This window comes from Loxodonta africana, chromosome 5 (genome assembly GCF_030014295.1).
Source record: "Loxodonta africana isolate mLoxAfr1 chromosome 5, mLoxAfr1.hap2, whole genome shotgun sequence".
NCBI lineage: Eukaryota > Metazoa > Chordata > Mammalia > Proboscidea > Elephantidae > Loxodonta > Loxodonta africana.
The window spans coordinates 88,997,876-89,024,581 of NC_087346.1; the positions used below are offsets into that span (position 1 = coordinate 88,997,876).

Consider the following 26,706-nt stretch of genomic DNA (forward strand, 5'->3'; position numbering starts at 1 on the left):
AAGTCAAATTAGCCACCTTTATCCTTAACATTTTCCTCTTTTGGCTGCCAAAAGGAAACTAAACCCAAACCCGTTGCCATCAAGTCAATTTCAACTCATAGCGACCCTATAGAATACAGTAGAACTGCCCCACAGAGTTTCCAAGGAGTGCCTGGTAGATTTGAACTGCTGACCTTTTTATTAGCAGCTGTAGCACTTAACCACTACGCCATCAGTGTTTCCAGAAGGAAACTAGACGACATGAGTCAAGTTGGTGATTTAATAATTCCATTGTAAGTCATACCAGTATTAGTAAATAATATAATCAAGCACTTCCATCAAAGTTCGAGCAGTGACATAGCAGTGGCCCCAATGTGAAATGATGCCATATAAAGAAATTTAAACAAATACTTTTATTATATTTATATAAATGTAAATGCGATTGTGAGGATAGCACAAGACCGGGCAGTGTTTAGTTCTGTTGTACACAGGGTACCAATGAGTTAGAACCAACTCGACAGCACCTAACAATAACAACAAAATAAATGCTGCTACAGCATTTATACAGTACTCTCTCAAATACCTAGTTAGCATATTCAATAATGTGCTACAATACCAAGTACAATGTTTAGATAATTTTAAAACCAAGGTAATAATCAAAAGATGGTTAGCAATTTTTACTCTAAGTTAAGCATGGATAATCTGATTATTTTGATTCATTGGTTAATTTGAATGTAGTCCAATTTGTATTAGGTCAAATTGGTTTTAATTATTAAGATGCCAATTTTGATGTTTTGTATACAATTGCTTTAAGTGAAAATATTTGTCTAATGTTCAAATGTTTGATGTATGTCTGAAAAAGAATACAAGTGTTTTTTGAGAAACTTATTAATTTCTTAAGACAACAGATTTTAACTGAATCAAATATTTTAAGTATCTTTTTTCATTTTTATTTTACATATCTGTTTAACATAATGCTAACACTTAAAAGAGGTTTTAGAAAAATCTCTTCATTAAATTTCTTTTAATAATACCATTAGCCAATTAGGCTTTACTTAGGAAAAATGTTGTGAAAAGCAGGCCATCTGCTGAAGTGCTACAGTTACATTTGGCCCTCAAAATGTTTTTGGCATGATCTGTTTTAGCACTCTGTCGGATTATAAACCCTCAAAACAAGTTCACCTTGATCTTTTACATTAAGTCCAGAGTATCTAGAGACAAAATCTGACATAAATTTAAACCTGTGACGTTTCCATCCAAAGAAGGCAGAAATAAAACAGGACTTTGTATCAGAGATACAAATCCTGAAGCTATATCAATAGGGAAGTATGGCAAACAGTGCCTCTCCTGAACAGAATCAAAATCACTGCTCAGCCATCAACAACAGCATCCCACTGATGCAGGGAAACCTCCCCACACTGACGTTATCCGGAAAGATCCGAGTGACAGTTACTTTCTTCCTTTTTCTACTTTCCACAACCTTTAACGCTGCTTTCCTGTTGAAACTTCAGAAGCGGAGTCAAAAGAAGGAGAAAGGGAAAAAGCCCTCAAGAATGAAGTTGCTTTTAAAACATCTGACCTTAGCCAACCTGCTGGAGACTCTGATTGTCATGCCACTGGATGGAATGTGGAATATTACAGTCCAATGGTACGCTGGAGAGTTCCTCTGCAAAGTCCTCAGCTATCTGAAGCTTTTCTCCATGTACTCCCCAGCCTTTATGATGGTAGTGATCAGCCTGGATCGCTCCCTGGCCATTACGAGGCCCATAGCTGTGAAAAGCTACAGTAAGCTCAGACAGTCCATGATTGGCCTGGCCTGGATCCTCAGTAGTGTCTTTGCTGGACCACAGGTAAACATTATTTATGACCTTGTTAGGACATGGAGATCACAGATTTCCTACCCAAACTTGAGTAAAAGTCTTATGAAAGGGAGTATTGCATTATCTTTATGATCTTGGAATCTGGAAGTCAGAGAGAGTGGACTTGAATCCTGGCTCTGCTATGTTATCTTGGGAAAAATTACTTGACCTCTCTGGATTCCAGTTCTCTTATGTATAAAATGGGGAAATGTCTACCTCATATGGCTTTTGTGATAATTAAATGAATAATGTATTAAATTGTCTAGCATAATTTCTGGTACATAGTAAATGCTTCCCCAAAAAGGTAGCTATTCTCAAAACTGACCTCATTCCCATTCTTTTCTTCCATTTATTTTTTCTTTTGCTCTGGTTGACATGAATTTAATGGTTAATTAACAGGATTTTTAAGAACTGTGTAATTTGCATAGGTAAAAAGTATTTACAACTTGTACTGTTCGAGATTTCTTGAATGGAAACTTTAAGAATCCTGTCACTGCAGTTTAAAACAGTAACCAGTTGTCATTGAGTCAATTTCAACTCATGACAGCCCTATGTGTATCAGCGTAGACCTGTGCTCCATAGGTTTTCAATGGCTGAGTTTTCAGAAGTAGGTCACCAAGGCTTTCTTCTGAGGCACCGCTGGGTGGGCTCAAACCTCCGACTTTTCAGTTAGCAGCCTAGTGCATTAACCATCAGGCAATGAGGTGATTAAGTGTGCGGCCTAGGTGATTCAGAGGGGACTGACGGTAATAGGGATATTTCAAATAAAAAACAAAGCTTGGCAACAAGTTGAATTTAGGGAGTTAATAATAGAGCAGAGTAAAATAAAACTCCAATGTTTTTAGCCATGGAGTCTGAATAGTAAAACCATTGAAGTAAACAAGTAGGCTGATAAGAGGACTATTCATTTGTTTGTCTTCTTGTCAGTCTGTTTGCCTGAAGGTGGGGGAAGGCAGGCTATGAAAGAAAGAGGTAAAAACATTTGCTTTATGGCATAACATCAGCAATATATAGTCTTCATGTAAGTACAGCTAGCTGAAAAATAGTTGGCAATTTGAGATTCTGATGTAGGTGAAACAAACAGCAATAGAAATAGGTCAATATTTGATAATAACTGAAAGGCAAACCCACAATTTCACTCTTTCAAAGGACTATTCCAGAGCCTATAAGTAAAATTCTGATTTATTAATTCAGCTATTTTAAGTATATCACAGCAATAATAGAAAGTTTATGCCAAATAGTTCTCTATCTTGATGTAGTAAAAAGAAAATATAAAATTAATTTTGAATTGTTTGGGAATTTCTTGTAATAACTCGACCTCAAATACATTACTCTACCTGAGAGATTTATGTGAATATGACCCACAGAACATGATGTGAATATTTTACTTCATAAAACAAATAACTCTTCCTTACTTTACAGAAACACTTTAAATTTATAAAGCATTTTGTTGAAGTTTCCCGAAAAACTTCACGGACATAATATAATCTTATTTGATACTTATATTAACTCTATGAGGCACATAGGAGCAGTGTTATTATCTCCATTTCACATATAATAAAACCAAGGTCTAAACCTTTGGAAGAAATGGCATTCAAATTTTTTAGCAGTAAGTCAAAGTAAGAAATATATACTACGTCATGATCTAGTCTGTCTCTTTTTCTTTCATACACAGGTAACTGAAAAAAGTTTTCATGACACAAATATTCTATTCTGTTCCATTCCATTTTTTTAAGGTTGATTACAATTTACTGATGGGCACATGCTGCAGCTCAAAAAGCACTGGTTTAAAGGGATTCATTGGCTTTTCCAATGTCACACGACCTGTTAAACTCATGTCTTTTTATTAAGTTCAATTTTCCCTTTTAGTATAGCTCTCTGCTAGCTCCATGAATAAAAAAGATTTTAAACTTTGACTAATTCTACATGAGGAGTCCTGCTTATGCAGTGGTTAAACGCTTGGCTGCTAACTGAAAGGTCGCCGGTTCGAACCCACCAGCCACTCCTCACAAGAGCGATATGGTAGTTGGGATACATAAAGATTACAGCCTTGGAAACCCTATGGGCAGTTCTACTCTGTCCTACAGGGTCGCTATAAGTCGGAATCAACTCAACGGCAATGGGTTTTTGGGGTTAATGTTACATATATTTGATGAGGAAGACAAGAGATAGAGATGGCTTTTTATTTCTAGGTTGTGACACATGCCCTACGCTTCGCCACACTCTGTGGGTAGGACTATTGACAAAGAAGCATCCTATAGTGGCTAATTTACATTGAAAGAGTGACTGTAATCTTCACCCTTTGTTCCATATATTGATTTTCTATTACTTGAGTAGTTCATAACTTAGTATTAAAAAAGTAACAAGCTAATTGTCACAACTCAGGGCTGGGAGTTTATGATACTTAATCAGAATTCAAAATGTACAAATATCAATTTAGCCACCTTGGTTGATCTATGGTGGATTGGGGATGTGTTTTGGCATAGCATAGCACAGTACATTTCAAGCTTTTTACTAGTACTAAAAATTTTTTTTTAAAAATCCTATGTAGAGGGATCAGTCCCTGGAGAAGGACACCATGCTTGGTAAAGTAGAGAGTCAGCAAGAAAGAGGAAGACCCTGAACGATATGGATTGGCACTGTTGCTGCAAAGATGGGCTAAGCATAACAATGACTGTTAGGATTGCACAGGACCAGGCAGGGTTTCTTTCTGTTGTACTTTGGGTCACTATGAATCGGAATCAACTCGACAGCACCTAACAACAGCAACAACATGTGGAGCTCCAAGAAACAAATATAAGTGGAACTGAGCTGGTCAAAATAGGGATAAAGGAGGCCTAGTTCAATGCCTGGGTTTTCACTAGCTGCCAGTTACAGTTTGTTTGAAGACCTTACAATCCCCTGCAACAAAGTTTGAAAGCCGATAGAGTAGTAGAAATGGCATTGGTATTAGATTTAAACAAAATTAGGTTCAATCTCAGTACTGTCTCTTACAAGCTATCTGATTCTGAGCAAATTACTTAACCTTTCTCAGTTTAAAAGAATAACTGTAAAGAATAAAATATATAAAATCATCTAGTACAATACTTTATACTTAAAAAATTAACGTTCATTTCTTTCCTTCCCTTCTTTCTTCCTGCTTTTCTTCCTTCCTTCATAATAGGTTTTTGAAATCAGGAGAGAAGAAAATAGGGAAATATGAGTATGAAAATGGATGGTCCTCTAAGAAACAGCAAAGAAAAATGCTTATATAAAAGTTGATTGTTTCACATTTCTCCAAATTATAACATTCATTCTGACCAGTCAGTAAATTTGGTCAAACTACTCCCTAGTCCCCCCCATGTCTGTCAGTTTGTCATACACTGGGGGCTTTCATGTTGCTGTGATGCTGGAAGCCATGCCACTGGTAGTCAAATACCACCAGGGTCACCCATGGTAGGCTGGTTTCACTTGAGCTTCCAGACTAAGGTAGACTAGGAATAAGGACCCAACAGTCTACTTCTGAAAACAATTAGCCAGTGAAAACTTTATGAACAGTAGCAGAACACTGTCAGATATAGTGCTGGAAGATGAGCCATCCCCCTACCCCCAGGCTGGAAGGCATTCAAAAGATGACAGGGGAAGAGCTGCCTCCTCAGAGCAGACTCAACCTTAACGACGTGGGTGGAATCAAGTTTTCAGGACCTTCGTTTGCTGATATGGCATGACTCAAAATGAGAAGACACAGCTGAAAATATCCATTAATCATCAGAACGTGGAATGTATGACGTATGAATCTAGAAAAATTGGAAATCGTCAAAAATGAAATGGAATGCATAAACATTGATATCCTAGGCATTAAAAAAAAAAAAAAAAGGCATTAGTGAGGTGAAATGGACTGGTATTGGCCATTCTGAATCAGACAATGATATGGCCCACTAAGCCGAGTATGACAACTTGAAGAGGAATGGTGTTCCATTCATTGTCAAAAAAAAAACATTTCAAGATCTATCCTGAAGTACAATGCTGTCAGTGATAGGATAATATCTGTACACCTACGAGACCAGTTAATAGTATTATTATTCAAATTTATGCACCAATCACTAAGGTCAAAGATGAAGAAATTCAAGATTTTTACCAGCTTCTGCAGTCTGAAATTCATCAAACATGCAATCAGGGTACATTGATAATTAATGGTAATTGGGATGTGAAAGCTGGAAACAAAGAAGGATCTGTAGTTGGAAACCATGGTCTTGGTGATAGAAATGATGCCAGCGATTGCATGATAGAATTTTGCAAGACCAACAACTTCTTCATTTCAAATAGCTTTTTTCACCAATATAAACGGCAACTATACACATGGACCTTGCCAGATAGAACACGCAGGAATCAAATCGACTGCATCTGTGGAAAGAGATGATGGAAAAGCTCAATATCATCAGTCAGAACAAGGCCAGGGGCCAACTGTGGAACAGACCATCAATTATTCATATGCAAGTTCAAGGTGAAACTGAAGAAAATTAGAAAAAGTCCACAAGAGCCAAAGTACGACCTTGAGTATATCCCACCTGAATTTAGAGACCATCTCAAGAATAGATTTGACACGTTGAACACTAATGGCAAAAAACTAGTCATGCTGTGGAATGACATTGAGGACATCACACATGAAGCCATAGCACTTAACCACTACGCCACCAGGGTTTCCAAAAAAGCAAGAGGCCATTAAAAAGACAGGAAAGAAAGAAAAAAACAAAATGGATGTCAGAAAACTCTGAAACTTGCTCTTGAACCCCAAGCAACTAAAACAAAAGGAAGAAATGATGAAGTAAAAGAACTAAACAGAAGATTTCAAAGGACAGCTCCAGAAGACAAAGTAAAGTATTATAATGACATGTGCAAAGAGCTGGAGATAGAAAACCAAAAAGGTAGGACACACTCAGCATTCCTCAAGCTGAAAGAACTGACGAAAAAATTCAAGCCTCGAGTTGCAATAGTGAAGGATTCTATGGGGAAAATATTAAATGATGCAGAAAACATCAAAAGAAGTTGAAAAGAGTACACAGAGTCATTATACCAAAAAGAATTGGTCGATGTTCAGCCATTTCAAGAGGCAGCATATGATCAGGAGCCAATGGTAATGAAGGAAGAAGTCCAATTTGCACTGAAGGCATTGGCGAAAAACAAGGCTCCAGGAATTGATGGAAGATCAATTGAGATGTTTCAATAAGTTGACGCAGCACTGGAAGTGCTTACTCATCTATGCCAAGAAATTTGCAAGCCAGCTACGTGGTCTACTTACTGGAAGAGATCCATATTTATGCCTATTCCCAAGAAAGGTGATCCAACTGAATGTGGAAATTACCGAACAATATCATTAATATCACACACAAGTAAAATTTTGCTGAAGATCATTCAAAAGTGGCTGCAGCAGTACATTGACAGGGAACTGTCAGAAATTCAGGCCAGTTTCATAAGAGGACATGGAACCAGGGATATCATTACTAATGTCAGATGGATCCTGTATGAAAGCAGAGAATTCCAGAAAGATGTTTACTAGTGTTTTATTGACTATGCATTTGATAGTGTGGATCATAACAAATTATGGATAACATTGCGAAGAATGGGAATTCCAGAACACTTAATTGTGCTCATGAGGAACCTGTACATAGATCGAGAGGCAGTTGTTCAGACAGAGCAAGAAGATACTGCATGGTTCTAAGTCAGCAAAGGTGAAAGGTATACGTCAGGGTTGTATCCTTTCATATACCTATTCAATCTGTATGCTGAGCAAATAATCTGAGTAGTTGGATTATATGAAGAACAGGGCTTCAGGATTAGAGGAAGACTCATTAACAACCTGCTTTGTGCTGATGATACAATCTTGCCTGCTGAAAGTGAATAGGACTTGAAACACTTACTAATGAAGATCAAAGACCACAGCCTTCACTATGGATTGCACCTCAACATAAAGAAAACAAAAATCCTCACAACTAGACCAATGAGCAACACCATGATAAATGGAGAAAAGACTGACGTTGTCAAGGATTTCATTTTACTTGGATCCACAGTTAGCACCCATGGAAGCGGCAGTCAAGAAATCAAAAGACACATTGCACTGGCAAATCTCCTGCAAAAGATGTCTTTAAAATGCTGAAAAGCAAAGATATCATCTTGAAGACTAAGGTGCACCTGACCCAAGCCATGGTATCTTCAATCACATCTGGACGATAAATCTGTATGATAAATAAGGAAGACCGAAGAAGAATTGACGCCTTTGAATTGTGGTACTGGTGAAGAATATTGAATATACCATGGACTGCCAAAAGAATGAACAAATCTATCTGAGAAGAAGTACAACCAGAATGTTCCTTAGAAATAAGGATGGTGAGACTGTGTCTTACATACTTTGGGCATGTTGTCTGGAAGAATCAGTCCCTGGAGAAGGACATCATGCTTGGTAAAGTAGAGGATCAGCGAACAAGAGGAAGACCCTCAACAAGATGGATTGACACAGTGGCTGCAACAATGGGCTCAAGAATAACAATTGTGAGCATGGCACAGGACTGGGCAGTGTTTCATTCTGTGGTACATAGGGTGGCTATGAGTTGGTACTGACTCAACAGCACCTAACAACAATAACAACTCCCTAGTCACAAAACAATCCTACTCACCCTGAAAACTATATATACCAGAGCATAAAAATTCAAGTCTTGGTGGCATGATTCACAAAAGTAGGATTAAAATGAAAGGAAAAGAAAAGAAAAGGCAACAAACATGCCTGGGGAGTAGATCAGATTTAAGACCGTCTATGCTGGTTTTTTTTTTTTTTTAATGCTTAGGCTGGTAACTACATGTTGAAGAGAGAAAAGAAAATATTTCCTCAATTAGGTGTGTCCCTAGATAATTAAAAATCACATGGTTTCCAATGAATGTCATGTTAAGACCACACAAATTCTAAAGAAGCAGATTATTTGCAGAAAGAGTTCATACCATTAGTTTATCTAGGCTAATATGGAGCATTACACATCAACACCTTTTAAACTCTACAGTTAACCCAGGCCTGCCAGCAAGATACATGAGTCACCCCCTTAGTCTTTGGTGTACAGGTGCGTGATTTGAAGATATGTGAAGACTTGTCTTGACACAGAGAATTTACAAGGTTAGAAGGCACTTCTGAACTTGGTAAGCAGTTCAAATAAATATTTATTATGTGGGTACATTATGCTAGGTATTGTGCTGGAACATAGTAGCAGCATACTAGTAACAGAAATAACAACAATAATGACGATGATAAATAGTAGTTATTGAGGATGTATATATGCCAGGAATTGTGCTATGTGCTTTTGCATGCATTATTTAATATAACCCTTCTAACAACCCCATAAATTAAATACAGTCATTATCCTTATTTTGCACATAAAAAAAACCACTAAGGCTAAGAACATTACATAACATGTCCAAGATATCATCTAACAAGTGGAGGTATCAATATATCTAGTTAATAACAGAGCTTTTAGCCACTATATTAAAAAAAAAAAAAAAACAACTAGTGCCATCGTACCACATTATTTCCTTTTTTCATGTAGAAGGCTAAGGAAGGAACATGAAAGAAAAGTTTAAGGTGAAAATAGATATGTAAGAGGCATCAGGAAAAATATACATGTCTCAAATTTTTAGTTATAAAAATGGTTAAGATTTATATACTGCTAATTGTGTGCCCCACCAGCCATACTGTGGTGGCTTGCATGTTGCTATGATGTTGGAAGCTATGCCACCAGTATTTCAAATATGCAGCAGGGTCACCCACGGTGGGCAGGTTTCAGCACAGCTTCCACACTAAGATGAAATAGGAAGAAAGGCATAGTGATCTATTTTTGAAAATTAACCAATGAAAACCATACAGATCACAACAGAACATTGTCCAACTCACTCGCTTTGAACACATCATCAGGAGGGATCAATCTCTGGAGAAGGACATCATATTTGGCAAAATAGAGGGCCAATGAGGGTGTGGGAGATCCTTGGTGAGATAGATAGGAACAGCAGCCACAATGATGGACTCAAACATACTGGTAATTGTGAGGACTGGACATTTTGGTGTGTCATATACAAGGTCTCCATGAGTCATAGTCAACTCGACAGAAGCTAGTAACAACTGTGTGCCAGGCATTATTCTAAGTGCTTTACCTGTATTAACTCATTTAATTCTCATGACAACCCCTAAAAATAGATACTGCTATTGGTTTATTATCTCTAAATTTATAGACCAGGAAACTAAAGCACATCACCTGAAGATAATCACCTTTGGAAAAGATTAGTTACTGGTGTAATTAGTGTGGAGTAAGGTGAGAGTTAAAGATAATATTCTAAGAAGAGATGAGCATTCACAGTTGACTGTGAAGAAGGAAGACAGAAGAATGTCCTAGTTTATCGTGAAATAAAGCAAACACCAATGACAACTGGGGTAAGGAATAAGAGAAATGTAAAGAAATTAAAGAAACATAACCCTAGGAAAAAAGAGTCAGTGAAGTAGATTCATACATTAATCATTCCATTTAACATCGCCTTAAAGCACAAAATAAATTTGAACCAAACCTAAAACAAATTAGTTTATGGGCAAGTAAGATTCTGAATTTCCATACCACTTTACCTCTCTTTTGGAACTTAACACCGTCTATGTATATTACAGTTATCAGCTACATGCTATATCTCCCTTACCATATGTATTTAATTCCTCGGTAAATCTTGCTCATCTTTTATGACATAAAGCAGCTAGTATAGTTATTTTTATCAAGGAGTTGCTTGAAAAATAAGTATTTGTTGAATAAAGATGATAACCATTAATTCAAATCATAGTATCTCAAAGTCACTATGGTTGAAAGTTTGTTATACCTTTAAAACACGAAATATTAGAGTGAAACTAAGGCCCATTGCAGAGCAGAAAATCAAATTCAGTTCACCTGGTGCCAAGTCCAGCTGGGGAGGTGAGGAGGAAAGTGGTTTAGACTTTAAAGAAATATAAGGCTCTATTTCAGATTCTGGAGCCCTGGCAGTGCAGTGATTAAGAGTTCGGCTTCTAACCAAAAGGCCAGCAGTTCAAATCCACTAGCAGCTCCTTGGAAACCCTGTGGGGCAGTTCTACTCTGTCCTATAGGTTCACTACAAATCGGAATCAACTGGACGGCAATGGGTTTGGTTTATTTCAGGTTTTATGTGAAATAACCCTTTCAAAGACTTCAACTGACAACATTTATTGTGTAAAATTCAAAACAGAACTGTAAATAATGTCACACTGCAAAGAAGTATGAAAAACCAAAAAGACTCACTTTATAATTTTGGAAAGAGTTGGTCTGAATAATGAGACAGAATTAGCTGAACCACTTGTTTCGGGTTCCTGACTTTAAGGTTGATGTTATGATCATTGGTCGCCCTCTAATGGACCAGTTTAATAATACTTTTCTCCCTTGTTAGGTGCCACTGAGTCAGTTCGACTCATAGTGACCCTATGTACAACAGAACGAAACACTGGCCAGTCCTGTGTCATCCTCACAATTGTTGCTACATTTGATCGCATTGTTGCAGCCGCTGTGTCAATCCATCTCATTGAGGGTATTCCCCTTTTTTGCTGATGTCCTTCTCCAGGGGCTGGTCCCTCCTGATAACATGTCCGAAGCTTGTGAGACAAAGTCTCACTTTCCTTCCTTCTTTTTTTTCCAGACATAAGCAAATCAGTGATAAGCAATTTTTAATATGGAAAGACCCAAGCACTGCTCCAAGTATTCTGTTTTCCACTGCATTGAAACTACACTAACATCTAAATTGTACTTAGACTTTATGTAAATAAAAAGAATAATAATAAAAGTAACAACACTTAGAACAATAACAGCAACAGCTCCCATCTGCCTGGTATTTTAAGCTTTTCTAAAAATTAATTTTATCTGTTAAAATGATCTGCTCCTCATAACAATCTGGAATCATTTCAGCAGGAGTTATTCTCCATCATTTCAAAGAGAAGCAAACTGAGGTTCCAAGACAAGAAATTTCCACCAAATCACACTGTGGTAGTAGATGTTTTATTTCCTACTTACTGCTCTGTGTGACACTTAACCCGTTAAGTCAATTCCCACCACAGTGACCCTCTAGCTCCTTTTAAGGAGTGTTCTGGCTGTACTTCTTCCAAGGCAGATTTGTTCGTTCTTCTGGCAGTCCATGGCATAGTCAATATTCTTTGCCAACCCCATCATTCAAATGCATCAATTCTTCTTGGGTTTTCTTTATTCATTGCCCAGCTTTTGCATGCATATGAGGTGACTGAAAATTTCATGTGCTGGGTGAGGCATACCTTAGTCTTCAAAGTAGCATCTTTGCTTTTTAAAGACTTTAAAGAGGTCTTTTGCAGATTTGCCTAATACAATAATACGACATTTGATTTCCTCACTGCAGCTCCCACAGGCGTTGATTGTGGTTGCAAGTAAAATGAAATCCACAACAACTTCAATCTTTTCTCCATTTATCATGACATTGCTTATAGGTCCAATTGCGAGGGTTTTTGTTTTCTTTATGTTGAGGTGTAATCCATACTGAAGGCTGTCGTCTTTGATCTTCATCAGTAAGTGCTTCAAGTCGTCTTCACTTTTGGCAAGCAAGGTTGTGTCATCTGTGTATCACAGGTTGTTAATGAGTCTTCCTCCAACCCTGATGCCCTGTTCTTCTTCATATAGTCCACTTTCTTGGATTATTTGCTCAGCATACAGGTTGAATAGGTATGGTGAAAGGATACATCTCTGACACACACCTTTCCTGATTTTAAACCACACAATATCTCCTTGTTCTGTTGGAACAACTGCCTCTTGGTCTACATACAGGTTCTGCATAAGACACTTAAGTGTTCTGTAATTCCCATTCTTAGCAAAGTTATCTATAATTTGTTATGATCCACATAGTCGAATGCCTTTGTACAGTCAATAAAACACAGGTAAACATCTTTCTGGTATTCTCTGCTTTCAGCCAAGGCTCATCTAGCATCAGCAATGATATTCTTCCTTCCACATTCTCTTATGAATTCTGCTTGAAATTCTGGCAGTTCCCTGTCAATGCACTGCTGCAACCATTTTTTTTAATATCTTCAGCAAAATTTTACTCGTGTGGGATATTAATGATATTGTTCAGTAATTTCCACATTCTGTTGGGTCACCTTTCTTTGGAATGGGCACAAATATGGATCTCTTGCAGTCAGTTGGCCAGGTTTTTTTCCCTTAAAACTGAGAAAAGACGTGGATTTTTTGCATTTCCATTATGATATTGGAATTATAAATCTTAAGAAGAGGGTTATTTTCTCTACTAAGTGACGAAAGAAAATATTTTCTAGTATTATTTAGAAAACAAAGTTATTCTCCATTCCCAACCACACCATTCTTCAAAAAAGGAAGAAACCCTGGGCCTCTTAATTAAATTAAACTATAATATCTTAATCCTATTGTAAAACTAAAAAGTATGAGTATGGATCCCTCGATTCTTTAAAGTAAAAGAAATCCTGCAAACTTTTTGTTTAAATTTACTGGCCATAAATTTAAATGTTTGCACTGTTTTATGCTTTCATTTTAATAATGTTTCTCTCATAGTAAAGTGAAGTTTCCTAGCAGAAAAGCTTTTTTTTTTTTTTTGTACATAATTTCACACGTAAAGACTGCAAGAATAATAGAATAATACAAAGAACTCCTGGATATTTGGATATATTTTACCCACCCAGAGTCCCCAAGTATTAACATTTACCGTATTTGTTTCTTTGCTTTATTCTGTCTTATACAGATACATTTTTTGTTCTAAATGTTTTAAAAGTAAATTGCAGACATGGTGCTTCTTTGCAGCTAAATATTCCAACATATATTTCCTAAAGGCAAAGATTTCTCTCACATAACCACAGTACAATTATCAAAATCACAACATTAGCACTGATACTATTATTTAATCTATAGACCTTAATCAGATCTCACTAGTTATCATAATAATGTCCTTTATTACAAAAAGAAATCCACAATCATGCAGTGTATTCAGCTGTCATGTCTCTTTAGTCTCGAACAGTTCCTTTTTTGTTTGTTTCATGACACTGACATTTTTTAAAAGGGCAGGCCAGTTACTTCATGGAATACCCCTCAGTTTGGATTTGTCTGAGGTTTTCTCGTGTTTAGATTCAGGTAATGTACTTTTAGCAGAAATACCAAAAAGTGCTTCCTGGATTCTTCTCGGTGCAATTAGACCCATTATTAGCAATGTCAATGGTTATAACTGCAAAGTTATAATTTTATACTTTGTAATGAATAAATAACCTGTTGTTAGATACATTGAGACTATGTAAATATCCTATTGTTCCTCAAATTTTCACTCACTATTATCATCCAATGATGATTCTTGCCTGAATGAATTATTATAGTAATCAGTAATCACTAATTCCATTATTCTTTCTACATTTACTAGTTGGTGAAATAGTAAGAAAGCTTTTTCCTCTCCCCATTTATTTATTGTTGTTGTTTTATAAACTGTATCATCATATATTCATGGATTAGTTTGTTCAATAATTTGTCATTCATTCTGATCTTTTTTTTTTAATTTTGATCCTTAAAGTTTCCTAGATTTGACAGTGAGAGTTCTTTCAAGTCCTTTTAACATGGACCATTATTCTTTGATGGACAACCAAAAGTTGTTTCATGTACATATTGTACATTTCCTGCATCCAGCCCTGACATCACCTATTTCTCCAATAAGCCTTGGCTCATTTTAGTATAGAATAGTTTTACAAACCAAGATCTGGGCACTAGCGTGGAAGTGTGTTGTTACTAGGATGTCAATGTTTCCAGGCCCTCTCAGCAGACAAAGCTGGGAAATAGATACACCTATTCCTCACTTACCAGCTGTCTTATTATCCAACATTTCACATTTATGACAATAGTAAAAAAAAAAAAAAACCTACTATTCAATTATTTTGTGCATTAATGACATACTTCTGGCAGTAACGAATGCTGAGGTGCAAGGCGAGAGTAATGGTGGTTGTGATGGTTAAGGCTATGTGTCAACTTGTCTGGGCCACGATTCTCAGTATAATAATGTAATTTGGCAGTTATGTAAAGATATAGTAATCCTCTATCTTATGATCGGATGTGGTCATCCTCCATTTTCTCACAACAATTTTCACATAATGACCTGGTCTTTGGAATCTAACCATGTCAATAAATGAGGAGCAGGTGTATATGTATGCTGTTGTTGTTATTGTTATTGCTGTTAGTGGCCATTGAGTTGCCTCCAACTCATAGTGACCTTATGTATAACAGAATAAATGTTGCCTGGTCATGCTTCATCTTCATGATCTTTGTTATGTTTAAGTTCATTGTTGTGGCTATTGTGCCAATCCATCTCATTGAGGGCTTTCCTTCTTTCCGTTGGTCCTCTATTTTACCAAACAGGATGTCCTTTCTAGCTGTTGGTCTTTCCTGAGAACATGTCCAAAGTAAGTGAGCCAAAGCCTCACCATCCTCACTTTTAAGGAACATTCTGGTTGTATTTCTTCTAAGACTGATTTGTTTATTCTTCTGGCAGTATATTCAATATTCTTTGCCAGCACCACAGTTCAAATGCATCAATTTTTCTTCTGTCTTCTTTTTTCATTATCCAACATTTGCATGCATATGAGGTGGTTGAAATGACCATGGCTTGGGTCAGACACACCTTAGTCATCAAAGTGATATCTTTAAAGAGGTCTTTTGCAGTAGATGTGCCCAATGCAATGCTTCATTTGGTTTCCTTACCATAGATCCCATAATGTTGATTTTGGATCCAGGTAGAATGAAATTGTTGACAATTTCTATTTCTTCTCTATTTATCATAATGTTGTTTAGTGGTCCAGTTGTGAAGGTTTTCTTTTCTTCATGTCTTAGTCATCCAGTGCTGCTATAACAGGAATACACACAAGTGGATGGCTTTAACAAAGAGAAATTTATTCTCTCACAGTCTAGAAAGTTACAAATCTAAATTCAGGGCATCAGCTCCAGGGGAAGGCTTTCTTTCTCTGTCGGCTCTGAGAGAAGTTCCTTGCCATCAATATTACCCTTATCTAGGAGCTTCTCTGCAAAGAACCCCAGGTCCAAAGGACACGCTCTGCTCCTGGTGCTGCTTTCTTGGTGGTATGAGGTCCCCCTGTCTCTCTGCTTGCTTCCCTCTTTTATATCTCAAAAGAGATTGCCTCAAGATACGATCCAATCTTGTAGATTGAGTCCTGCATCATTAACATAATTGCCGCTAATCCCATCTCATCAACATCATAGAGAAAAGATTTACAACACACAGGAGAATCATATCATTATGACAAAATGGTGGACAATCACACAATACTGGGAATCACAGCCTAGCCAAGTTGACAGACATTTTGGGGTGACACAATTCAATCCATGACACTTCACATGCAGGTGAAATCCATAAGGCTGTAGTCTTTGAGCTTCAGCAGTAAGTGCTTCAAGTCATCTTCATTTTCAGCAATCAAGGTTGTGTCATCTGCATATTGCAGGTTGTTAATGAGTCTTCCTCCAATCCTGATGCTTTATTCTTCTTCATATAGTCTGGCTTTTCAGATTATTTGCTCAGCATACTGATTAAATAATCCTGCCACGCAGCTTTTCCAATTTTGAACTATGCAGTATCCCCTTGTTCTGTTAAAGCAACTGCTTCTTGACCCATGTATATGTTCTACATGAGCACAAGTAAGTGTTCTAAAATTCCCATTGTTGGTAATGTTGTGCATAAATTGTTATGGTCCACACAGTGGAATGCCTTAGTGTAGTTGATAAAATCAGGTAAACATCTTTCTGGTATTCTCTGCTTTCAGCTAAGATCAATCTGACATCAGCAATGATGTTCTTCATTCCATGTCTTCTTCTGAATCCAGCTTGAACTTCTGGCAGTTCCCTGTCAATGTACAGCTACAGTCATTTTTGAATTACATTCAGCAGAATTTTGCTAGTATGTGTTATTAATGATATTGCTCAATAATTTCCACATTCAACATAATAGCCTTTCTTTGGAATGGGCGCAATTATGGATCTCTTCCAGTCAGTTGGCCAGGTAGCTGTTTTCCAAATTTCTTGAGGTAGACAAATAGCGGAAAATAACTAAAGCAAACAACAGAAGTGATGAAGTAAAAGAGCTGAAAAGAAGATTTCAAAGGGCAGTTCAAGAAGGCGAAGTAAAGTATTATGATGAGAAATGAAAAGACCTGGAGTTAGAAAACCAAAAGGGAAGAACACAATGCCATTTCTCAAGTTGAATGAACTGAAGAGAAAATTCAAACCACAAATTGCAATACTGAAGGATTCTATTAATAAAAAGTTGAATGAGGCAGGAAACATCAAAAGAAAATGGAAGAACATACAGTTACTGTATCAAAAAGAACGGGTCAACATTCAACCATTTCAGGAGATAACATATGATCAAGAACCACTGGTACAGAAGGAAGAAGTTCAAGCTGCACTGGAAAAAAAAAATTTTTTTTTTTTTTTTGAAGGCAGTGGTAAAAAGCAAGGCTCCAGGAATTAAATATCAATTGAGATACATGTATACACATGAGTTTGTATATGCACATACACACGCTCATATATACACATACATATACATAGATTTTCCCCACTCTTTTTTACAGCTACATAGTATTCCACTGTGTGCTTTCAACCATAGTTTATTCAGCTTCTATTTGATGAATTGGTATTTAGTTTATTTTCAATATTTTTCTATTACAAACAATACTGCAATGAATAACTTTATGTGTATATATTTCCACATCATGTGGTTAGGTGTGCAACTTCAGGGTAAATTCGTGGCATTGCTGAGTCAAAAAAGTTAAGTAACTAGTTTTGCTAGTTATTGCCAAACTCCTTTCCATAAGGATTTGCATTCAACTAGTAATGTATGAAAGTGCCTGCTTCCTCACAGCCTCACCAACAGAATGTTATACATTTTAATTTTTGCCAATCTCAGTGTAGCTTTAGTTGTAATTTACCTTATCATGAGTGAGGTTGGACATCTTTTCAAATGTTTAAGGGTCATTTTTATATCTTTCTTGTGAGATATCTGTTTGTGTCTTTTACCCATTTTTTTACATACAAGAAGGACATTTTAGTGGGGTTTTCTGTCTCTAAAATAAAATTTAAGTATGTGTTTTGTTGGGCACAGTTTAACTGCCAAGCACAGTTTGAGGAGTTAAGGATAAAACAATGAACATAATCACTTGCAAAGTGTTTACTCAGCATAACTGCATTTGAAATTGAAAATACAAACAAGATTTTAATCCCTAGCTGGTGATTATTCTGCAAGTTTGAAATAATTTCCAAACACTTTAAACTCCTATAGATTAATTCACACTTACCCAAACATACTTTAAGTAAACATCCACTTGTAACTTTTTGTAGAAAAGCCAAAAGGATGATGCCAAGGAGCTAAACAATTGCTTTGAGCAACAACATATTGGAGGGCTAGGCCAATATAGGACAGAAAAATTTCAAAAAGGTAAATGTTGTTTGTAAACAGTAACATAATTTTTTTCTCATACAGTTATATATCTTCAGGATGATCCATGTAGCAGACAGCTCTGGACAGATTGACGTTTTCTCTCAATGTGTAACACACTGCAGTTTTCCACAGTGGTGGCAGCAAGCCTTTTATAACCTTTTCACCTTCAGCTGCCTCTTCCTCATCCCTCTTCTCATCACGTTGATCTGCAATGCAAAAATCATCTTCACCCTGACACGGGTACTTCGTCAGGATCCCCACAGTATGTATTCATTAGGTTTAGTTTTAATTGTGGGTAAACAGTTTTGAAACAGTAATCCTCAAGGCTGAGTGGCACTTACGACATACTAGGTACTGTTCTAAGCAATTCACATATATTAACTCATTTGATATTCACAACCACCCCAGGAAGTATGTATTTTTATTACCTCCAATTTACAGATGAGGAAATTTAATATCTCCTGATCTTCTAAATTGACAGCATGGAATTAAAGATGAAAGGACAATTACCCCATTTACTTGGGATAAGCATTAGGAAACTGTTCCTGCTGGGTCATAACAAAACCAAAAACCAGTTGATGTTGAGTCAGTTCTGACTCATGGTAATCCCATGTGCGTCAGAGTAGAACTGTGCTCCACAGGGTTTTCAACAGCTGACTTTTCAGAGGCAGACTGCCAGGACTTTCTCCTGAGGCACCTCTGGGTGGACTAGAAACTCCAACCTTTCAGCGTGTTAACCATTTGCACCATCCGCGCTCTTACGAAGCATCCGATTTCTAGAATGTGACAAAGCACAACACGCTAAATGCTAGCCGGTAGACTTGTGAAAATTAAGCTGTTCTGTTGCACAGTCAAATCTCCTATATCTTCACAACATGAACTATGCACATTTCTTCATGTATGTGTGTGAACTAAGTATGTGAAATACTGTTGAATGTATAGGTGATTACTTCACCCAAAACTTCACAGATGTAGTTGTGCCTCTTTTGTTTCAGTAATTAGGTGCATTTCCAAAAACTGAAATGTATGACTTTACACAGGAAGCAAGGCTATATTGATGTGTCATCCAAAAGACAATAGCATAGCGCATAAGTTATACCTGTTCCAACTTAACAGGGAAACAATCTTAATTACTATAGTGTGCTCACTCAGCAGGTATTCTCAAAAGGAGATAATTTTGATAATGCTCTTTAATAGGTACTTGGGCAGTTTTCACCCTGCCAGCACAGTTATTTGATACTCCCAATAAAGTATACTGTAAAAACAATCTGCCTTCAAAATCTTATCCTCGAGAAATTCAGTTCTATCGAGGCTATCCAAGAAGGGAAAAGGGAGAGGAAGAAGATGAATCCCAAATAGAGGTTAACAAATGTGAGCTGCACAAAAAGCAAAAAAGCAGAGGCAGAGAGCAATAGTTAAATATTACTAAATCTATCCATTCAATCTTTTATTTATTCAACTAATATAGACTGACCACTCATTATTGCTGAAAACAGTGCTAGGTGGGGATACCATGGTGATTAAGACAAGCCTAGTAACTACTCTGCTCTCATGGAGTTCACAGTTCAGCAGAAAAGCCAAGCAGTAAACAAAAACCAGTTGCCATTGAGTCATGTGTTGCAGAGTAGAACTGCACTCCATACAGTTTTCAAGGCTGCGACTTTTGGAAGCAGATTACTAGCCTTTCTTCCAGGGCACTTCTGGGTGGATTCAAACCTCCAACCTTTTGGTTAGTAGTTGAGCACTTAACCATCTGTGCCACCCAGGGACTCCCAGGCTATAAATATGAAACCAATAATCAAGTGTGATGATATTTCAAAAGAGGACAAGAAGCACAATGTGTTGCAGACGTCTATTTTTTTTTCAGATTTATCTACTGTGCTAAGCCAATATACCTTTTTAAATGTGTCTACTCCTATTAATTATTTATTACTTAAATGTTACCTAGGTTCACAGATACTGAGAAATAAATCCTAATAAAATTATGTGTGAAAAGAGCAAGCCCATAGCAAGGCACTCAGCAAGTGCTAATTAAGCTTGTCTGACCAAAAATCTATAACTAGCCTGTGTTCAATAAATTACCTATTTTAATGTTTCCAGTCAAAAATTAGCATACTCTCTTAAACTTTTATTTCAAGAGTTTGAGTACCCCTATATTTCAAAGGTCAGCAGTTCAAACCCACCAGCCACTCTGAGGGAGAAAGATGTGGCAGTCTGCTTCTATAAAGATTTACAGCCTTAGAAACCCTATGGGGTAGTTGTATGCTGTCTCTACAGGGTCACTAATTCAGAATTGACTCGACGGCAATAGGTTTGGTCTGGTATATTTCAAATCCAGATTAGTTTAGTGGAAACTTAACTTTCAAGAACACTGTCATCTGGTGGCATAGTGGTTAAGTGCTATGGCTGCTAACCAAAATGTTGGCATTTCATATCCACCATGTGCTCCTTGGAAAATTTATGGGGCATTTCTACTCTGACCTATAGGTTCGCTATTAGTCAGAATCAACTTGACAGCAACGGGTATTTTATCATCTTTAATGGAGCCCTGGTGGCACAATGGTTAAAAAGCTAGACTGCTAACCAAAAGGTCAGCAGTTTGAATTCACCAGCTGCTCCTTGGAAACCCTGTGGGACAGTTCTAGTCTGTCCTGTAGGGTCGCTATGAGTCGGAATTGACTCGATGGCAATGGGTTTGGCTTATGGGGTTTTATCATCCTTAATATTTTCTGTTCATTATACTATATGACATAGTGGAAATTTGGAATAAAAACATGCATTCCAAACAAATTATCATTATTAAAAATGTTGTAAATTTGTCTCCATTATATTCATCAAGTTGAACTAGTGATTCTGTCTTCCTTTTTATCCATTTGGTTTTATGAGAAAACTGGTCATTCAAAACCCACTGTTTTATCTGTCTAATAGAACTACAACTGAATCAATCCAAGAACAATATACCAAGAGCACGGCTGAAGACCTTAAAGATGACAGTTGCGTTTGCCACTTCATTTACTGTCTGCTGGACTCCCTACTATGTCCTAGGAATTTGGTACTGGTTTGACCCTGAAATGTTAAACAGGGTGTCTGACCCAGTAAATCACTTCTTCTTTCTCTTTGCTTTTTTAAATCCATGCTTTGATCCACTTATATATGGATATTTCTCTCTGTAATTGATAGACTACATAGGAAATTATGTAAGGAAAGAGCAAGGTAATGAATTTCCCCAACTGGGAATGATAACTCAAAGGTCACAACATGTTTACATGCAAACAAAGCAGGATTTAAGGCTAATTTATCAACTGCATTTTTTTAGAAACCACATCGTCACAGCCTCAATTGTAAGGAAAAAACCTCCAGTAAAGATACTGAAACATTTCTTTTCAATCAACAAACTTTTATATTAGACTCTGCTCTTTCTGAACTCCTAAGCATGTTACTTAAGTTTTTCATCACTTTTTCTTTGTATAATAATGCTTAAATATTTAACACAGCCACGGTCTAAGGTGAAGAGAGATGTAAAAGGTAATGCTAAAAGCATGCCTTAGAGAGTTTTTCTCTAAAGGTGCTTGGACGTAATTACAATTTTATGTTATAACAATACATAAAACGCAGACAGTATTTAGCCTACCCATAAGATGAATTTTCCCTCCTTTGGTTGAAAAAAAAAAGATGCAATGAATCTAATTTACTCTTTGTCTTCAAAATTCTGAGGTTTGAAGTACTCTGCCATCAATCCTGTCAACCACTTCACCAACCTGACAAAATTTTTGAGTAGTTCCTTCATCCCATTCTTCACACGACACAGGTTGTGAAATGCCTCCACATAAAGTGGGGTTTTAGAGGGATTAGGATTTGGAGAAGGGCTCAAAACATTCCTCTAGCTGTATGGTCTACGAAGTTGATAATTAACTGAGAAAACAATGAGTACTCTTAAACGCAATCAAGAAAAGACAAACTGATTATGTTTCATGTATAATATACCTATACCCTTCGCATAATAGGGAGGATTTTTCTATCTCCTAATTTTACTGAATTCATAATCCATAAATTACTGAGAAAAAGCAATAAGAAATCAAAGAGTTATGCACAGCAAAAAAGATATTTGACACACAAAAAGGCACTCCAGAGGGAAAAATTACACAGTTTCAATCCATATAGGTCAAAGAAGGAAAAAATAAAAGAAAAACTGTGTAAATTTGAAACTAGCACGTGCTTGTATTCACAGTAAATGGTATGCTTTTAAAAAATATGTCTGCAAAACAATGCCTGTTTCATCTCAGGCCTATTTCTGCCCATTCCATGAAAAAGGGGAGGGGCTGGAAATAACAGATTATAACAACCATTAAATGTGAAAAACATGAAAAAGGAGTTAGAAGAAATTCAATCATTGCTTAACTTTAAAAAACAGACAAAATATCATTATATTCATATTAGATATGCAGTGCCACATAAAAGATGAAATATAATTTCCAAATATTCCAGGGCATGTGAATTGTGCAAAGTAAATTGCTAGTAGAGTAGTCAAGCCCAAGGCTGTTGCCATAGAGTCAATTCCAATTCACAGCGACCATATAGGACAGAGCAGAACTGCCCCATAGAGTTTCCAAGGAGCGGCTGGTGGATTTAAACTGTTGACCTTTTGGTTAGCAGCCGTGGCTCTTAACCAATGTGCCACCAGGGCTCTAAAGTAGTGGTAGCTCTTTCCTTTTCTTTCTTTCTTTTATTTTTCTTATACGTGTTCTTTTTCTTTCCATTTCTTTAGTGTCATTGTGTATTATTTTCCAATTTTGTCTCCACTGGTCCTATATCTGTCATCACTGAATTCCTTCTTTCTATACTTTTGTTCATATCTTCTTTTTCACTAAACCGATACTTTCAACCAACCAATCTATGGCTGAACTCCACAGCTGAATTGGGCAAGGCTCAAAATTTGCAGTGTGCAAAAATGCTCGAAGTTAATTTTAAAGGCATGAATATTGATAACAAGATTTTATAATCCCATTAGATGACACAGTAATGTAAATAATAAAATCATTCTCCTCCAAATTTCCTTATCATCTACTTATTCCTAAACTGATAATAAGTCTTCTGGATATGAAGGCAAAAATAACACACATATACAAGAAACAATCTAAGGGCTGTAGCACATACGTGCTTCATGAATGTATGTCAGCTTGGTTCTTACGTATCCAAGAAATTATTCTACTTGGGTATTCTCTCAGGTATTTTTTGATACATTAAAAAAGGGGCTATTCAAAATCTTGATATGGGAGACCTTAACCTTTGTTCCAGGCACAAAACTACATTTCAATGTAATTTGTTTTGTTTTAATCCTATTTGTCGTATTATTTTATGCATTTAAAAACATTATCCTGAGAGAGTGTTTACAGGCTACACCGCATTGCCACAGGCAACCTGGCACAAGAAGTTAGGAATTCCTGATTAGTTTTAGATATTGATAAGGAACAATATCACAATAAGAATATATCAGAATGTATTTGTTTGTTTCTATGCATGCATAATAATGTTAATATTGAAACTGAATTGTTTCAATTTGCTTTGTCATCCTTTTCAAACCCAGAAACACTCTTGCAGCTAAATGTGTAGTGAAAAAGTTTACACAAGTACACATGTGGATACTATGGTCCATAAATTATAATGTAGATGTGTATTTAAACTAAAATTCATACTCAAAAGGTAAATGTGGCTTTTTAAAGAGGCACCACTTAGGAGAAAGTATTTTATTCACTCTATTTCCAATCATAATAAAAGATGGGAAAGAAGAAGTACTCTACAGAGTAAATCTAAGATAATGGATAATTAAGATTCTGTCATGGTTGTCGCCTCCTTTACTTAGTCTATAAAACTGGTAGTAAAAAATTAGTTTTCTTTAGCAATTCAATTTAGTATAGAAGCGACATTAACTAATGACAATGAACTGAACAAAGATTATACTAATTCAATTTCAGCCTAAGAAACAGACATGTCATAGCTAAAAAATACCCAAGGTGGGGGTGGGGGGTACCACAAACATTATCTTCGGAGAGTGTAAGTCAGTGTAAATGAGTCAGAAATTTCCTGAAAGTGACCTAGTCTCCAAATTTCTTGGTAGTCACAAAGAGATGATATTTAATTAGGGCAGTTTAAATATTTTTTAAATTTCATCTATTTAACTTTGGTCAAGTTTCAGATGTTGAACCAATGCTTTGGGCTTGTCTAATTACTATAAATTTTGTCCATATGAAACTAAATAAAAGAATAAGGCTCAATTTAATCTTACCATTTTTATGGCTGTTAAGTAAAAAATCTAATGCAAAACAATTAGTCCAATTTTAAAAGTTACATATAATATACACAAATGCATGCACAGGAGCAACAGAGGAATATATGCAAGAACGTCAATAGTTATCTCTGAGTGATAAAATATTATTTTATATTCTTCCTTGTGAATTCCTGTAATCTGAATTTCAAAAACATAGACTGCTTTTGTAATGAGAAAAAAAAAGCACAATAAATGTTATATGTGTGAGTGTTTGTATGAGTTATATTTTATGCATCACCATTTATTAGAATGCTTTCTGCTGTAAGTAATAGACATGTCAGATTGGAAGTGCTCTTTTTCACCTCGTGTTACAGGAAGTCCAGAGGTAGGCATGCAGATTTGATTAATTCAGAAATTTGGATCAGTTTCTCTACTTCCATTAGGCTTTCCTCTCATGATTACAAGTTGGTTGTCTCATTCTAAGTCTCAAAAGCAGAAAGAAAGGGTGGCTTCTCTTTGTGCACCTCTCCCAGAGCCCTCAGCACTTCCTTAAATTTGCCAGAACTGTTTCACATGACCTCCTCTAAGCCAATCACTAGCAAAGAGGAATGGGATTACCCTAAACACCTTAAGGATATGATTCATCTTATGCAACATGGCTCAAATTCTCTGAACACTTAGCTATCTGATAATTGGAAAAAAAAAACAGTTGTAGGCTTTTTTTTCCTTTTTATATTGATTGATTGATTGATTGAGGGAGTAGAAGGGGACTCTTTCAGGTCAGAAACCAGCAGTAACTGCCACAATCACCAATTAATTCCTCCAAGTAAAAGCAAGACTAAATACATCACAAGTTTAAATAGTATACAATTTAAAATACAAAGCATAAAAGTTAAATACAATTCAAAAACACTAAAAATCAAACCTGTTGCCATCAAGTATTCCAACGCATGGGAACCCCAAGTGTGTCAGAGAACCGTGCTCCGTAGGGTTTTCAATGGTTGGTTTTTTGGAAGCCAACTGCCAGGCCTTTCTTGCGAGGCTCTTCTGGGTGGACTCGAACCTCCAAGTTTTCAGTTAGCTGTGGAGCATGTTAACTGTTTGCACTACCCGGGGACTCCAAGTACAGTCCTCACAGTAATTATTTACTAAATGTAACTATAAAGGGAAAGAACAAATTTTATTTTTTTTTTAATAAACTAAATCCAAGCATTTCAAACTCTAGTCTTTGTAGTTTTCATCTGGTCAGTAGACAGTAGCTTCTGCCCAATTATTGACTTTCTTAGGAACTCTTGGTCTCTGGTTTTTCATTGATTGTCTGTTTTTTAACTAGTGACACTGGGTAAGAAATTTCCACAAGTTTTTAAAATACTGGGCATCACTTCAGATTGAGAGAACAATTGTCAAATAAATTAATAAATAAATGGCAACCTGAAGTAAATTTATTGTGAACCTAAAGCTTAATTTCTGAGCACCTCACTTACTCAGCCACCTCCCAAGGCCCTAGAAAAGATGTACTCATATGGTCACATATTTTCGTAAAATTTGTAAAAATAAGATATTTGAATTGCAATTAGCTAAGGATATCTCCTTCCGCTCTGACTTTCCCTCTGTAATATTTCCCTGAGGTGAGGTGGTGTTGGAATAGCCATGGCCATCTTTGGGATCTGGCCAAAGGGGAGTTGAATTAGGCATATATTTAGATTTAATGTAGAGAGATAGTGTGTGGTTCTTAGTCATTTTCATGTATAGTTAAGTCATTTCTAGGTGTTATAGCAGGCTTCTATTCATACTTCTAGATAAAGGCACTATTATCACTGTGTTGACTCACCTAGCACAGTGACAGGAAAGTGTAGCACCAGGCATCATGACACGATATGAATGTATCCAGAAGTATACGCCGGAACTATGTGGGTAACGGGAGGAAAACAAGGTGTAAAATGTACAGAAGCTAGTCTTTGGAAAACTCTTCCAATCCTTCTATTGTACACCTAAAATGATCCCCCCTTCAATAACTCAGGCCCTTATATAATCTCTTCTCCTTGATTTTGGGTGGAACCCATGATTTGCTTATAG

At 36.5% G+C, this 26,706-nt stretch overlaps 1 protein-coding gene across 2 annotated transcripts; it reads left to right on the forward strand.

The window, feature by feature from the left end:
• Positions 1-1,119: 1,119 nt before the first annotated feature.
• Positions 1,120-21,614, forward strand: GNRHR (gonadotropin releasing hormone receptor). 2 transcript variants are annotated; one of them, XM_003415902.4, is made up of 3 exons: positions 1,120-1,829; positions 18,408-18,627; positions 21,294-21,614. In XM_003415902.4, exons 1-3 carry the CDS (start codon positions 1,308-1,310, stop codon positions 21,536-21,538), a joined length of 987 nt encoding a protein of 328 aa, XP_003415950.1. In that variant the 5' UTR covers positions 1,120-1,307; the 3' UTR covers positions 21,539-21,614. The 2 variants fall into 2 exon arrangements, with proteins under 2 accessions (XP_003415950.1, XP_003415951.1); XM_003415903.4 differs by having other exon boundaries at positions 18,536-18,627; positions 21,294-21,491.
• The last annotated feature ends 5,092 nt before the right edge of the window (positions 21,615-26,706 follow it).